The 17,251-nt window shown below is 41.6% G+C and overlaps 2 protein-coding genes across 2 annotated transcripts in view; one reads left to right on the top strand and one right to left on the bottom strand.

Annotated features, from left to right (window-relative positions):
• Positions 1-17,251, top strand: part of WNT5B (Wnt family member 5B) — a 78,016-nt gene that overhangs the window by 41,848 nt on the left and 18,917 nt on the right. The gene's annotated exons all lie outside the window — the stretch shown is intronic.
• Positions 189-4,150, bottom strand: FBXL14 (F-box and leucine rich repeat protein 14). Its single transcript, XM_072400051.1, has one exon. The coding sequence runs from the start codon at positions 3,721-3,723 to the stop codon at positions 2,518-2,520; it is 1,206 nt and encodes a 401-aa protein (XP_072256152.1). The 5' UTR covers positions 3,724-4,150; the 3' UTR covers positions 189-2,517.

Genomic DNA, 17,251 nt, shown 5'->3' with positions numbered 1-17,251 from the left:
TAGCCTTCTCCTGCACAGATAACCCATAAAACGTAAAGGATTTACACATAGCAACTATTCACAAATAAACATTCTTCCATTCCTCAATGTCATCTATGGGTAAAAGTTAATTTCTCCTCCGATGTTCTCCCTTATTAATATCACGCACCCCAAACCTCCCACCACAGAAAAAAACAGGCAAGAGCAACTTGTTTCTCAAAAACATACATCATATTTCCTTTTTTTTATTATATAAATATCCGTTTAACCTTTTAACTGTAAGAATATAAAGCGTTTTCGGAGGATCTTTTTCTTTATACAAATTCACAGACAGTACAATGAAATTCGGCACGTTTCTAGTTGAGATCCAACTGTGGAGATGCTCAGGAGGGGAAAAAAAAAAGTGAAGTTTGTTTTAACAAAACAAAATACCATGAAAGTCCATGTGTGAATTCAATTCAAATTCTCAAACAAGCTGAATGAATTTTGTGATCCACAGAACAAAGAGTGAGTTCATAATTCAACCCCAATCTGTTACGACCAAGGATTGTGCTCCCACTAATACAAAATGCCTAACGACAACAAAAAATATAAAGGTGCACTCATGTTTTAGGGGAAAAGGATCAGATACAGTCTCATGTTTGCATATATAATCTGACTATTGTCAACAGCAAGGAACTAGGCTTTGCACCATCTCCAGCAGCAAGAGTTTAGAAAGGCTTCCACTCATTCTAATAAAAAATGAAATTAACTGGAACAATGACATAATTGTTCAACGTAACTGTCTCAGATTTTAAACACTGATCACGCTAAAAGGTTGAATACCAATCTGAGCAAGGGGAAAAAAAAAATTAAAAGAATACAAAACAGCAGTCATAACCAGTTTAAAAAAATGGGGAAATCCAACAGACTCAGACAGTCTGTCAACAGACGGTCTTCATTTGCTTTTTTTTTTTTTTTATCTAACTCTGCTGGATGGAACGCTAGTAATTTGCTATGTGCAAGAGGGCTGGCAGGGAATGAGTGGGTTAAATTAAAGGGCCAACCTCATATTGGTCTAGGCAAGAGTGGGCATACAATTTCTAAATCGTTCTTGCAAAACAAGAATTATTCTTAAAAGGACATGGAGTAAAAGGGAGAGCAGATTTGGAAAAATGTCTTTAAAGAACCCCGTAAAATGGGATCTTTTTCCAGTCTAGGCATTAAAAAAAAACAAAAAAAAAAAAAACAAAATCCACTACTTTCCAGGCCATAAAAAATTAAAACGAGGTAGCCAGTTACATGGAATATATTTTGTAAAATAAAGTGAGATAAGAAATGTTCAAATAAAAAGTTTCAATGGCAGAATCCTGTAACTAATAATACCGGTAAGGAGTATTAGCCTTGTTACAGGGGAATGTTTCGATAAAAAGGGTTGTGTACTGGAAAGTTTGCACTACTTTAAAAATTAAAAACAAAATAAAAACAGATCAAGAAATGTTACTGGTGCAGCTCCCATTAACCCTTCCATTGCTAGAGAACAGGAATTGGTAAAAGACCATCAAGCATGGGTTAACCACTACAGACTAAACCCTGTTATTTTGTAGGTTATTGCTCCTTGAGGCTAAACCATCTCTTTGTAAGCCCCAGGATGCCATGTCAATTGTTAAAGAAAGAAAAATAGAAAGCTAAGATAATCAATGTACTGTAAGCAGCACTCATGGCTTTAACCATGACTTAAAGGAAAAAAAGTTTTACTACTAATTTATTGGTACCAGGAAAATCCAAACTTAAAAGCCTTCAAAAAATATAGCTACCAGCACTTCCAGGTGTTTGATGCCTAATCCCTGCGGATCTGTGGTTCCATCCACTGTTTCTAATGTCAAGTTGCATACACAGAAGTGACAGGTATAATCATAGGAACCTCAACTCAAAGCTAGGGATCTGACATTCAATGTACCTGCATGTCACATGCGGGAGACCTTTAGCTGTCAAAGTCATTACAGACAGCAAAGTTTGAACATGTCAACAGGTAACAGACTTTCTCCAAAAACAGTGAAGACATAATTGAAAGGATATGAAATTACAATTTTAACTATGATTTTGTGATCTCCGAAAACATACTTATCGCCTTCACTCTATTAAAGGAGTTATTCTGTTTCTGGAGGTTCAAGCCCCAAGCACTGCTTTCATGACAGCACATTGGTTCTCCAGGAAAGAGAACCCTAAAAAAATCATAAATATGTGATATTAGGATTTTTTTTTTTTAAAACAAAAATAATTTTCCTGTTAGGCAGTGTTTCTCCAGCCACTTTGATAGTGGTTAACCCGTGCTTTTAAGGAACCCAGGGAGCACCTTTTTGCTTTACCCATTTACAGGGTTCGAATTGGTAACCACCCCTGCGATGACCATTTCTACCACCTGAGAGGATGTGTTGCCACCGCCTCCTTGGCATTAGCCATAGCCTCTTTTACTTTCCTATCTCATGGCCCTACAGGCAGTTTAACGCATCAGTCCTACAGTTTTATATATTGATACAGGCAAGGGGTGGGACCCCCTCACCTAACCTTCTCACTCTCAGTCATCTGCCAGAGCCCCAGGTTTAGCACTTTGAGACAGGGCAACTGTGTGATTCTCTCCAGCCCCTTCTTGGTGATGCGGGTGCAGCCATATAGGTCAATGCCGGTGAGCTGGCTCAGGTGCTCGGCGATAAGCTCCAGCCCCTTGTCCGTGATGCGCACACACTGTCCGATGTTGAGGGTTCTCAGGCTGTGCATCTGGCGCACCATGCGATTGATGCCGTCGTCGCTGATGTGACAGGAGCACAGCGATAGTGACTTGAGCCCGTACAGACCCTGGGCGATGTAGGCCAGGCTCTGGTCACCCACCTTGTCACAGAATGACACATCCAGACCCGAAAGCCGTAGGCTGCCCATGGCCAGGTGCATGATGCCAGTGTCGCTGATGTTGTCACAGCTGCGAAGGTTTAGGCTGCGCAGGCCACCCATGTGGGAGAGGTGCAACAGCCCAGCGTCCGAGATGCCACCACAGAAACTCAGGTTGAGGACACGCAAACCCTGGAGCCCCCGGGCGATGTGCTTGAGGGCGAGATCAGTCAGCTTCTGGCAGTCCTGCAGGGTGAGCTGCTCCAGACCCAGGCAACCCTCGGCGGCACTGCGGGTCATGCCAGCTAGGTGACCGATGCCCACATCGGAGACATGGCGGCAGCTGCGCAGGTTAAGGCTCTTCAGGCCATGCAGCCCCCAGGCAATGAGTAGCAGGCCGGTGTTGGTAATATTGGAGCAGCCCCCCAGCTCTAGCACCTCCAGCCGCTTCAGGTACTGAGCAATGCGGCCCAGGCTGCTGTCCGTGATCTGCTTACACAGGCTGAGGTTGAGGCAGCGGAGAGATCCGATCTCCTGCACGAAGGCGTGGCCCAGTCCGTTGTCGGTCAGGTTGTAGCAGCCGCTCAGGTTTAGGCTCTCGATGTCCGGTAGGCCCTGGATGACGTAGCTAAGCGAGCGGCGTAGGCTGAGGATCTGTACCCGGCGGATTCCGCGGGCCTGCAGGCTGGGGAAGAGCGAGGGGTTGGCGCGCCGGAGGTGTAGCTTGGCTTCGGTTCCCCGCCACACCGACTTGTGGTAGGCCGCGTCCCGCCAGGCGCCACATACCTGCGCCGCCCGGCCCTTGTCACGCACGTCCAAGTAGCTGAAGATCATGGCCAGCAGCTCGGGAAACAGGCACGAAATGTGGGTCTCCTCCATGCTCAGCGCGGGTCCGGCATCACCCCGCACCCGCGGCTAGGCCTGAGGCCTCTTGGCGGCTTGCCTGAGGTAAATAGATAACAGCGGGGTCTCGCTCTGTCGCCTCAGCCCGGGCCCGCTGTCTGATTCATCATCGCCTCGCCACGGTTTTCTTAGTTGACGTTTTTTCTGCTGTCTCCCAAGAGTTCGCCGGGTCGAAGCTCTTTCTTACCCCCCCTTAGAGTCCGTTAGCACGCGCCGTGCGCGGCCTAGATGATAACGTGCTCGCCCCCGTTCCCTTTTTTACTAATGCTTTGAGAGACCAAGCGCGCGCCCGTAAAGCCTAAAGAACTGACGGGCTCCGCCCACGTCCGTCTGTCAGTTGAGCATTGGCGCGCTTTTTGTCTGAGTTGACGGAGGACTTAGCGATTAATCGCCGGACTTGAATCACTTTAAACCACACAGTTTTATGGAGTTTTTATTGCTTTGGTTGCCACGCGATGACGTACGCGCTCCCGACACCAGCAGCGCGCGCCTCGGGCAAGCTGGTTTCTGTTCGCACTGCGCAGGCGTGCTAAAGTCATTCGTCTTGTGTAAGGGGCGTGACTGCGGGGGCGAGTAGGAGGAGCCCAAAGGCTTCCTTTGTCTCCTGCGCAGTAGTATCTGGGAACTCTCGGCGGTTGCCATGGAAACGGCCCCTTCCTTGTCTCTTTCATTTTAACCCTTTGTGTAGTCACATGTGTGAGATGCAAGATGGCTGAACTTAGGCTACCTGTGTGAAAGTGTTCTGAAGTGTTACTTCAGGCAGTGACACCATGGTGCCAGGCCATAGACCTTTTTTCATGTTTTTTATGTGCTCTGTAAAATGAACCATGTTCCTCTTGTAAACACCTGGTATAACTTTGTAGTAATAAAGGTGCACATTTCCCAGGCTGTGTTTTGGTATCAGTAACAAAGAACAAATGTATGACACATTTACAATATTACAATCACCCACCCAATCTCTGGTGTTTATTCTTATTTTTTAATAAACAGTAATAATATAGCGCCAACATATTATGTAGCACTGTACATTAAATAAATCAGACAATAACTGCTTCTAACTCTAACCACACAACCACATTCTTTAGTTCATGTCCAATTTGCCCCCATTCTTTTTTCACCTCAGTAACTTTTGCCCCAAAAAATGGCATTTAAAAGTAAAAAAAAGTTACAGCCACCCATCTCCACCTACGTTTTTCAAATCAGCCATTGGTTGCATCTCACGTTCACCCTATGCTTATCACATCTCTTATTCACCACCGGCATGTTCATCGAGCCAGGTCACATTCACCCAAATTCTGGAATACCATTTTTGTATAGTCACCGTAACTTTCATCAAACATATAACAAAGTGAATGTTACATTCACCAACTTTGATTTGTGTTGTGTACATCAGCCATCATTTCCTTGCTTGCCCTGCCCACTTACAAATATCTCCTATTCAGTGCCATGGTCCATCACACAACAAACACATTGGTTAGACATGAGCAAAGCTGAGCATTCTCATTTACATGAGCATCTGGCAGAAAGGGTAAGATTTTGGTAAAATTTAGCATTTCAGTGAAATGCATTGGAAAGGTAAATTAAGGTGAATGTGGGTGGTGTGTGAGGATGCCATGGGCTATACATGGTTCATAAAGCCTCAGGAAGCTCAGATTAGAATTGAACAGTAAAGAAGTCTCAGATTGCAGTCCATTCCCCTCTATATCTAGAACAAAAAGAAAAGTTTTGGTTGCACATACACCTTAAGCCAGTACTAAACCCCCTAGGCCCCATTTGCACTTTAATGTGACCTGCTTTGCCTTGAATATCTCCGGGCACAGCTGCTGCTATTGATGTTTCCTTCAGATGCAGCCTTTTATGTGTAAGCTCCTGTGTTTAAGGTGTGTTGGAATGTAAAAGCCAGAGGTGATGGTTACAATCAGTGTACATTGGCCCCTAAAGTGTTTAGGGTGCTATTCAAAAAATTATTGCATTGCACTAAAATGTGCATTACCTCAATACATAGGTGTGAATAGACCGGAAAATGATATTTTATCCTCATCCATGCTGGAAGCAACAAGTGCCAACTTAGATACTCAGCTCCAGAAGGAACTATATTGTTCCTGTCCACCTTGGGTTCCATATAAACCTCATACAAATGTCAGATGAACTAGCTATAGGGAAAAAACTCTGTATATATAGTTTGTGGGATAACTGACCAATAATCTTAATTACCCAGCAATTATTATTATTATTATTATTATTAATATTATTAATAAACAGGATTTATATAGCGCCAACATATTACACAGCGCTGTACATTAATAGGGGTTGTAAATGACAGATAGATACAGACAGTGACACAGGAGGAGGAGAGGACCCTGCCCCGAAGAGCTTACAATCTAGGAGGTGGGGGAAGTATCACACAATAGGAAGGGAGATATGGATTGGTGGGTAAGTAGTTAGGGTTTTAGGAGACAAAAGAAGATGGGGGTGCAAGTTTGAATAAATGGGTTTTGAGTTCTCTTTTAAATAAGCAGAAAGTAGGAGCAAGCCGAACAGGATGAGGAAGACCATTCCAGGGAGTTGGGGCAGCTCTAGAGAAGTCTTGTAACCGTGCGTGTGATGAGGTTATGAGTGAGGAAGTCATTAGTAGGTCATCGGAGGAGCGGAGAGAGCGGCTGGGGAAGTATTTTTCTATCAGGTCAGAAAAGTAAGTGGGACAATAACTGGGGGGATTTGAAGGAGCTTGTATTTGATTCTAAGGTGAAATGGAAGCCAATGGAGAGAACTACAAAGAGATGTAGCGGAAGAGGAGCGGTGGGAAGGATGGATGAGTCTGGCTGCAGCATTCATAATAGATTGTAGAGGAGAGAGTCGGGTTAGTCTCTGTGTTCAGATAAGTGCTGTGACCTCACTCATGAGGTCACATCATTTCCAATGTAAAAACAATACACAGTCATTGTATATATTAATCGGCTTCCCATGGAGATTGCAGGTGTCCATTTTAACACACACTGCACAACCATGGTCCACTGTTGTCAACATTAGGAAACTCACCCTGAGAAATGCCATATAGCTGTCTCTGAAGTGTATGTAGAAGGACAGTGGCTGCAAAAAGATTGCATGAGATTAGCAGCATAGAGGGGCAACAAAGAATAAAACATGGTAAAAAAGTAAATGGTAATAAAAAATTGGCAATAGCTTATGATACACAGGTTACAGAACAGACTATGTACTATCCATTTAGGGTTTACATCTACTGATATTGTGAAATTGCTAGTATAGTGATAAGGAATTGAAGGAGATGCCAATCGCTGCTCTGTAAAATTCATACAATTAGCTGCATGTTGCAGATAGGAGCATGCATCAGGACGCTGAGGAATCCTGGACTGTACCATGTATAGGACGCTGAGGAATCCTGGACTGTATCATGTATAAAGTTATAGCAATTTACCTGCAATGTGTATATGCAGTAAAATACACTGCAGTGTACAGGTTTTAAAGATTGTAAACTCTTCGGGGCAGGGTCCTCTCCTCCTGTGTCACTGTCTGTATTCGTCTGTCATTTGCAACCCCTATTTAATGTACAGCACTGTGTAATATGGTGCTATAAAAAAAAGTGTTTATTATTAATAATAATAATAATAATAATAATAATAATAATAATAATAATAATATTAATAAACATCTACAAAAGGATAAAATATCAATTTTAGATAAAGTAACTACTGTATTTGGTTGGCTTGAAACATACATTTTACAAATGCCTTTGTTTCCCTCTAGTGGAAATAAAATGAACTTCAATTATTTGTTGAAAAACTCAGTGGAGGAATGAAAGCTAAAGAGTGACCAATTCATGACATTGTTTGGAAAAAAAAAAGGAAAAAAACTATTTGATTGTCTTTGTATCACCAAGATATTCCACAAGGCTTATTAGTTGCTGCAAAACTGTTTATTCTCTCGTTTTTTGTTTTTTTTTTGATCATGTGATGAAGCATCCAAAGTAAGCTCATACAAACTCCATGCAGATATACTGTAGTTCTAGTGTCAGTCAATACTAGGTTACCAATAGATTTAAAGAAAGAACGCTAATTACATACCAATCATCCCTCTATTTATTGAAATGATTTTTTTTTATTTTTTTGTTTTATTGATTTCAGGGCCAACTCCCAAAACAAAATAGTGTCCTGGTCTCCATTACTAACCACTCTGAAGCTGCCCCCCACAGTAATGATCGATGCCGGTTGTAGTCTCCACCATGGGACTGGTGGACAGTTGTTACTCTGTAACAAGAATTCCTGTCTCTAAAATTCTGGCCCTAAGGCTAGCACCTAACTCACTTTACCCCAGAGTCAACCCCTAGAGTTAGGCTTGAACAATTGGTAAGCAAGCTTTACAACAGTCCCCACTTACTTCTGTAGCTGCAGTTACGGTGGAGGAAATTATCCTGAAACTGCAGAACTTAAAATTTATGTAACATTTTAAATCAAGCCTTAGCATTCTTCCCACTTTTTTTAATGTGTTCCTGACCCATGTTTAGATTGAGATTAAAAAGATGACTGACTGAGGGGTTTGAAGATAGGGGATCTGAGATGCTGAATCATTTCCTGGAGGGGGGAACTGGGAAAGCTGACCTGTAGAAATATTGCTGGGCAGAACAGGATGCACTGATTAGTTACTTGTGGAAGGGGGAACTGAGCTTTTAAGTTACTACTAGGAAGAATGAAAAGGGGTTAAAAATCTTCTGGGTCACTTCTTGGAGTAGGGAGCTGAGCTGCTGGCATACTGCTGGGAAGAAGTTTAATGAAGTGCACAAAAACACACAGTAGTGGTTTAATGTGCATTGAGTCACAAATTGCTCCACAGTGCCTACAGCTACAGAGGTCATTGAAAGATTTTTTAAAGTTTTTTTCTCACTTATTATGTATATCTGGATCAGTGTTTCTCAACCAGGGTTCAATTGAATCTTGGGATTCCTTGAGAGGTTGCTAGGGGTTCTTTGAGCAATGAGGAGTTTGTGACTTTTAAGTCAGTTTATTAGATGCTAGAAATCTGTAAGGGTGACATTTGTCCATGGGCCAGCAATGTAAGAACTGACCACCGCACTAATGTTCTGTGAGTTGGATATAGAAATTAGAGAATCCCTGCTATTGGCTCCCCCATGTTAAAAAAGGTTAAAACATGCTGCTCCACATATTTTAATTGTTCAAAGCATGACAATATTTACCAGTGAGTTCATTATTTCATGTGCCATTTTTTAAAAAAAAAGATAACATACAGTAAGTAGTTCAGGGAGTGCAAAATGTAAGTTTTATCATGTTGGTTTGCAGTTACTCTCTTCCACCAGCAGAGGTCAGCATGCTCAGTAACACCTGCAGGCTTTCATTAGAATTGGAAAATGTCAGTGCTGTTAGCCACAAGGGACCTGATATTTAAATTATCCAAGACTAGAGAAGATAGACAACCATAGAAGAACCTGGGTGATCCAAAAAACCTGCAATGGATTTAAAAAAAAATAATTTCTATTAGTTGACTTGATTTCAATCCTGGACCAGATCCAAGTTTGCTGGATCACTCAGGTTCTCCCATGATAGTCTATCTTCTCCAGTCTTGGAGAGCTTTAATAAATCATTGTGTTTGCAATGCCATGTGTGACAATATGAACATCAGTGGAGTGAGAATGCCCGCCAGGTTTAGGAAATTCAGAAAAGAAATTCAGATCAGCTGCTTATAGTGCAAGAAGTCTTTCTTTAGTAAAGGTTTTAAATTTCATTGAATCTGGACACGGCTAGGTAGCCCTTTTAAAAACATAGCACTAATAATTGGGATCATTTCATTGTAAATCTTTAGATTGTAACATTACATTAGCACTGTGATAACTTAATTTTTGAAATGTAAGTATCATTGGCACCAAAAGTCTCAAAAGTGCCAAAAACAACATACAGTGGTAGTTTTTATTGCTATAAATTCTTCTCCAGATGCTCAATATTTGTTGCTCCAAACTAATGTTAGTGAATATTTGGTGACCATGGCCTGACCTGACTGGTCAATCTGTTATTTTACTACAACAGACAGAAGTACCCGCCAAACCGGTCAGGAGCAGCATATGATATACAGAGCACTGCCTGACAAACTCTGATACGCATTGTTTTGTCTGTTATCTGCAGAGAAGATAAAAAAGTTTTAGTATGGACAGTGAGTGCAGTAGGTAAAGGAGCCCTTGTGTCTATCACCTCAGGAGATAAATAGTGATGGAAGCCAACTACATTCCAGGCTCTGCCCAGATGTCTTCTGTGGTCTACCAGTGTGAGAACAGTCACCTTTATTTTTAGCACTAGGGTGAGAACGTAAAGGGGGCAGCTGGAGTACACACGCTGAGAATCTGGCAAAAATCAGGCCATGATTAACCTCCATATGCAAAGGGATCCACTGACTTCATTGTGATAGTTTATACTGCTAGAAAGGTTGGCTGATAGCTGTCCAGGATACCCCAAAACGGAGGACATTCTTATCCTATTCATTTTTTAAAGAAAAAAGTTATATAATGATGCTACTGAGGGTCCATTTTCGGCAGAAGAACAAGTCCGGCGGAACTAAACCGAAACAAAAAAACTACACTTTAATCCTGCAGGTCCCTGGGTGGCACTGGGCCTTCCCGCGATCTAGTCCCGTGTCGTCCTGGAATTCCTCTTTGTTCCGGTGTTGAGGAAGTGCTAATCGCCGCCATCTTCATTCTTTAATGTCCTCTTCTTCCTTGGTCTTATTGGCAGGTCACCCGATCTCGCACTGTGTAGGTGTGAGATTGGTGACGTAGCCCGCTGTAAAGGGGAAAAAAAAGAGAGCCGATCTCACTGCGCATGTCCGAGATTACAGCATGTGCAGAAGGAGCACCCAGAGCCTCCCGGGATGTGGGGAGGCTCTGCCCTCCCATTCAGTCTTGACGACTGAAAGGAGAGGTGCTGCACCCTTTTATGTAAAGTGAAAATGTTGATTTTAGGTACCCTTTAAAGATGAACTATTGGTTAGATTAGGAGTAAAACTTATGTTATCCCTCACAACTGCAGCAAGTGGCACCTTGGCATTATTCTGTACAATAAAGGCCTAATAAACCTGTATTGAAAGAGATAATGTATGTGATCAGACTGAAGAGGCTTATTAGGAAATTTTGGGGGACCAGTCTAGTGATGGGGCTCCTGGGGGAGAAAGGCAATAGGTAATATTTGCTCCAAAAATATCTACCCCTAAACAAACAAGCACTTAAACAGGAACTAAACTCAAAATCCCCCAAAACACCAAAAATACACTTACCTTTTATCCTGCAGGGAAGTCCGATCTATCCAGGGGTCTCTTTCATCGGGTCCTGTGTCGTCCTGGCATCCGTCTTTGGGCCAGCGCTTTGGGCGCGGCCATCTTCACTTCTTCTTTGGGTTCTTCTTCCTACGTCACCCGACCCAGGCGCGAGATCGGGTGACGTAGGTTGGAAAAAAAACTTGCCCATCTCACTGCACATGCGTGAGACCAGCAATTTTTTTCCCTTTTCATGAAAAAGCAAAAGGAGCACCCAAGAGCCTCCTGGGATGGGTGACATAGGTATTCCGGGAGGCTTTACGCTTCCATTCATTCTCGATCGACTAGGCAGTGCTGCACTCTTTTTTTTTTTTTTTTTTTAAAAAAGGGTGTTGCACTTAAAAAAAAAAAGCAAACAACAGAATTCTGAGGTTAGGTACGCTTTAACCCTTGTAGTTTGGAGGGGAATCTACTGCAAAGGTAACCAGTAGTTTTAGACATAATTTAGCTTTATTCTTCCCTGTCTTCCTCACTGACTGATTTCTGAAAGGCTTGGGAGGATACACTTTCATCGGTGAAGCTGGGTGATCAAGCAAACCTTAAATGGATTTCTTAGAATCATTTGCTATTTGCTAGCAAATAATTTCAATCCTGGACCAGATCCATGCCAGGTTTGCTGGATCACCCAGCTTCAATGATGAAAGTATATCCTCTCCGGCCTTGGAGAGCTTTAATAAATCAGGCCCAGTGTACTTAGCCATAATGGCAAAATTTTACTCAAAATCCAAATTAAACTCCTGTTCTATTTGCTACATTGGTAAATTATAGCCAAAAGCTCATCTGTCAATACTGAAGTGTCAGAAGCAGCACGCGCAGCCATTGCCGTAGGGTAGAAAGTAGCCATGAATTCTTTTACTTGATAAACCTGGACAACATCTGCAAACCAGGTGAGGAAACATCTCCAGGTGTACCCTGCGCTTCGGAAATAACTGGATCTAGTCAAACAAACACATGCAGATCTCTATGACGGAATGGCATTGAATCTGGAGGAGCACCAGGGTAGAATAGTGGAAAAAAAGCTTCATGTTTATCAATTGCACAGTATATCCATTCTAGACAAAGCAGTTGTCACCAAATTAGCCTGAAAATATTTACAACAAAAGTGCCCAGACAGCCAACGTCATTTATTGCTTGCAATTCATTCAATATTTAATTTACAGGGTCTGCAAATCATTCCCTGACAACCAGACCACTGCCTGGCCAGCCATGCTAAACAAATGGGGAAATTTATGTCATCTGCAACTATTTTATAAATTTATATAGCACACACACTTTCTTCGCTTCTATGTGTATAGATAACCATTTACATCAATTGATGGCCCGCAGGAGCCATCTCTCTTCACAGTCACTCACTATTTTTAATATACATATTTTATATTATATATATTTTATATATATTTATATATATTTTATATAGCTCTGACACATTCTGCAGAGATGTACAGAGGACACTGAGACGGACACATCAGTATCTGCACTGAAGGAGCTTACACTCTAATGTCCCGCCACAGTCTTTATATTGAGAGTACAGATTGTAAGTTCTTCAGGGCAGGGTCCTCTCCTCCTCTTGTGTCACTGTCTGTCATTTGCAACCCACATTTAATGTACAGAGCTACGTAATATATTTCGCTTTATAAATCCTGTTTATTAATATTAATAATGATAATACAGAAGATTCACAAATGGGACTTTCAAGGCACCAGGTGCACATAACATATTAAAATCACAAACTGTATTAAACATATTTTAAAATAGTTAAAAGATTCAGAATTATTCACCAAACAATGGCGATTCATTGACCATGCATTAACAAAAATGTATCTTACCATAGAGTCCTTTTAGTTATGAGCAAACGGTCCCAAAAATCATGTTGATGGTAACTTATAGATGACTTGAACCTTTGCATTTTTTTATTCTACATGTTTCGCAGAACTGTTTGCTTCTTCAGGAATGTTGGTTAAGAGGTAATACCAATATGGATGGATATACCAATATGGAGGATGTTAATTGGCCACACTTTGCCCTGGATATAACACACAGTGGCCAGAGGGATGGTTTGCGGCAGTGCCAAGATCCCCGAAACAGGCAGAAAGAATTGGACAGATAATGGAAACTGTAAATATGAGTAATGTATATGGAGATCCAAAAGCTCCAGGCTGATATGGAGCAGCCGGAGTGGGAATAATAAATAAAAAGTTTGCACATCTTCCATGTGATTCTTAAATTTAATGTGATTCATGCCTACCATGTTGTTATTGATGTGTTTGTTAATTTAGTGTTACTTGGAGTTGTTCATCGCTTCAACATATGAGAGTTACAAAAGCATTTACACAGTGGAGTCTATTTATAAAGCAGTGAATCTGCATTCCCTGGAGGAGAATCTTCCAGATACATGTGTTTTAATGGAAGTTATTGCTTCCCCACTGGAGAATGTGAATGTCCCTTTCACTGCTTTATAAATAAGCCCAAATGTAAATGTATGTTCTGATTAAATAATTACATGATAAATTCTATGTCAAGCCATTCTTTGATCTTTTAAACATTGCTGGGCTTATCTTTCAGCAAGAAGATTAGGTCATTACGAAGGAAGGGGGGGGGGGGGGGGGGGGGTTAGGTTCACTTTCCAATGTGAATCTGTGCAGTCTGTATATTTATCCTGGACAATGATATGTAACTGGCCCCATCTGATATATATACACACAACCATAACACAGGCGAATCGAGGTGACGCTCTGGGGGGCTGTGCTGTCCTGGGGAATTCTGACACCACTGCAAAGTGTGAATTTTATTTTAGTGATGGATGTAGGTCCGTGACTTTACCTTTCCTAGTTTAGATTTTTTTGGTACTGGTTAGATTGATGTGCGTAGAACTTAGCTAACAGAATAATGTTTATTTTTTGGGATCACTGTAATTTAACACTCATCCCTGGATCTGCAGGACACTGCTCCTTCCTGTAGCTAACTCTCCTCTCCTGAAACACTCTGTCCTGCTGGAAGACTATGTTCCTTCTTGTAGCTAACTCTCCTTGTCTTCAATACTTTTCTGCTGGATTCTTCTTTTCCCTCTATATAACTCTCCTCTCCTGAAACTCTCTGCCCTGCTGGAAGACTCTGTTCCTTCTTGTAGCTAACTCTCCTTGTCTTCAATGCAGTTCTGCTGGATTCTTCTTTTCCCTCTATATAACTCTCCTCTCCTGAAACTCTCTTTCCTGCTGGAAGACTCTTCATTCCTCTACCTAACTTTCCTTGTCTTCAATACTGTTCTGCTGGATTCTTTTTTTCCCTCTTTTAAACTTTCCTGTCCTGAAACACTCTGCTCTGCTGCATAACTCTGCTCTGCTGCAATTGTTTCTTTTTGTAGCTAATTCCCCTCTTCGGAAACACTCTGCCCTGCTGGAGGGCTATGATCCTTCCTCTATCTAACTTTACTTGTTTTGCATACTGTTCTGTTGGAGGATTCTTCTTTTCCTCTTTATAACTCTCCTCTCCTGAAACACTCTGCTCTGCTGGAAGACTCTTTGCCTTCTTGTAGCTAACTCTCCTGAAATACTGTGCTGTGTTGGAGGACTCTGTTCCTTCCTCTTTCTAACTTTCCTTGCCTTAAATACTGATAGGGGATTCTTCTCCCTCCATCTAACTCTATTCTTTTAAATACTCTGCGCTGAAGAAGGGCTCACTCCTCTGTCTAACTCTCCTCTTCTAAAATACCAAGTGTTGTTGAATTAAACAGCGTACACATGTGCAATTCTTGTCGTTGGAAAGGATCTTTTATGATCCTTTCCAACGATAAGAACTGCACGATGCATGAATGTGTGTTGTACATACAGCACCGTTCTGCGCTATGGAGAGGGGAGAGGGAGAGCGATGGAACGGCACCCCACTGCACGCTCTCCCCTTCCCTTGCCACGTACGATAAATGACGCGGGCTGTACACACGCCAGATTCTCGCCCGATATCCGCCCTGAGCCGATTATCGGGCGAGAAAAATTTGACGTGTGTACGTAGCTTTACCCTCCTCCTTCCTCACAGTCTGTGGCTTCTGTTTGTTCCTGCACATCATGACATCTAAATATCATTCAAATATACAGATCACAATGTATATTTTATTTAATCCTAAACCCTAAAACAGGGGTGTCAAACTCTGGCCCGAGGGCCAAATTTGGTTCCCCAAAGGAATTCTAAATATGAATTGCAGCTGGCCTGCTGCTGCATTAAAATAGCGCCACTAAGTTCCAGCCACTCATAACATCATTAAGTCCTGCATTGGACTGTTTTCTAGACGCAAGTAATGCCAGGAATTGTAGTAGCGGCATCACTCGTGTCTATAGGCCATTGGCCTCCCTGCCTATGCGTGGCCCTGCATTGGACTGTTTTATAGACTCAAGGAATTGTAGTAGTGGTGCTATTTCTTTATTATAAGCTTGTTCTAGATTGAATGTTAACCAAAACCTCTTTGTTTCCATATGAAAAGGATTTATATCTAATGAAAACTTCAATGTTTTCAATAAAGTTTTTAATTTTGGCCCTCTGTGTATTCGAGTTTGACACCCCTGATCAAGAGTGTTCATTCAAGCGGAGAGAGAATTATCTCTCTCTTACTGTGCAAGGCCTTTTGCTGGTGGGCTGTAAGAATGCTTTTTAGAAAAATGACACAAGTAGTACAACTTTTTGTCATATTGGTCAGAGGCCAAAATGTGCAGGAGAGGAGGAGGACAGATGTCACAGGGGCCAATGGAGGCCACCCAGAAGCTCCAGTCATCTGTATCAGTACTGCAGCGGTCTGATTGTCTCTCAGCCCTGTCCATGATACCCTGTAAACATAGAAAATTGATGATGAGGATTGCAATTCGTAAAATGATCAACTAGCAAGACACAATATTGGTCATGCTGATCCCATGGCTTTAATACTTTCTGTATCACTGACCCTATACTGAAATATATAAAGAATGTTGATTACAACTAAAATTATAAATGTCATTTAAAACAGCCATCCTCTACAAATCCCATCTACAAATCAGCACAATTGAAGCTTCTGTGTGTTATTACCATGATACAGTAAGGCTGCATAAACAGTCATAGATGTGAGCAAATTTTGCTGCAGCAAGGGGTAAAAGGCCCTGTGCTGGCAGTGTGGTAGAGACCCTAGCAATATGACTCCATTAGGGTATAGGGAAGGATACAGAACGTGGAAGTGCTTTCAATCTGTTGGGGTATAAAGAACCATATTGAAAAGTTTGCAATCTCTAAAGGTATAAGGAAGTGTGCAGAAGGTGGAAGAGCTTACAATCTATTAGGGTATAATGAAGGATACAGAAAGTGGAAGAGCATACAATTTATTAGGGTATAAGGAAGGATATAGAAAGTGGAAGAGCTTACAATCTATTAGGTTTTAGGGAAGGATACAGGAGGTTGAAGAGCTTACAATCTATTAGGATATAATGAAGGAGCTTACACTTTATTAGGGTATAGGGAAGGATACAGAAGGTGGAAAAGGTTACAAACTATTAGGGAAGATGTAATAGTTCTCAATATGACAATGTGGATTTGTAATATATTGGAGATAAACCATCACATGTATGCTTTCAATCTATTAAGGTATAAGAAAGTATACAAAATGTGGAAGAGCCTATAATCTATAAGGAAGGATACAAAAAGCGGAGGAGCTTACAATCCATCGGGATATAGTGTGGAATATGGAATGTGGAAGAGTTTACAATCTGTTGAGGTATAACAAAGCATATAAAAGGTGGAAGAGCTCACACTCTATTAAGGTAAAGGAAGGAAATGGCAAGTGGAAAAGTTTGCAATATATTAGGGCATCAGGAAGGATATTCAAGAGCTTGAAAACTATTAGAGTATGAAGAAGGATACGGAAGAGTTTACAATCTATTAAGGTTTAAAGAATCTTACAGAAGGTGAAGAGAAAGTGAAACAATCTATTAGGGTATAATGAAGGATATGGAAGGTGGAAGAGCTTACAGTCTGTTAGGGTATAAGAAAAGATATAGAAGGTTGAAGAGCTTACAATCTGTTAGGGTATAAGAAAGGATATAGAAGGTGGAAGAGCTTACAACCTATTAGGGAGTAAGAAAGGATATAGAAGGTTGAAGAGCTTACAATCTATTAGGGTGTAAGAAAGGATATAGAAGGTTGAAGAGCTTACAATCTATTAAGG

This window comes from Pyxicephalus adspersus, chromosome 2 (genome assembly GCF_032062135.1).
Source record: "Pyxicephalus adspersus chromosome 2, UCB_Pads_2.0, whole genome shotgun sequence".
In the NCBI taxonomy this organism is placed as follows: Eukaryota; Metazoa; Chordata; class Amphibia; order Anura; family Pyxicephalidae; genus Pyxicephalus; species Pyxicephalus adspersus.
This window is presented reverse-complemented; position numbering and strand designations above follow the sequence as displayed.

Excerpts from the sequence above, each read along its gene's own strand:
- FBXL14 (XM_072400051.1), bottom strand. The coding sequence starts at position 3,723 with ATGGAGGAGACCCACATTTCGTGCCTGTTTCCCGAGCTGCTGGCCATG.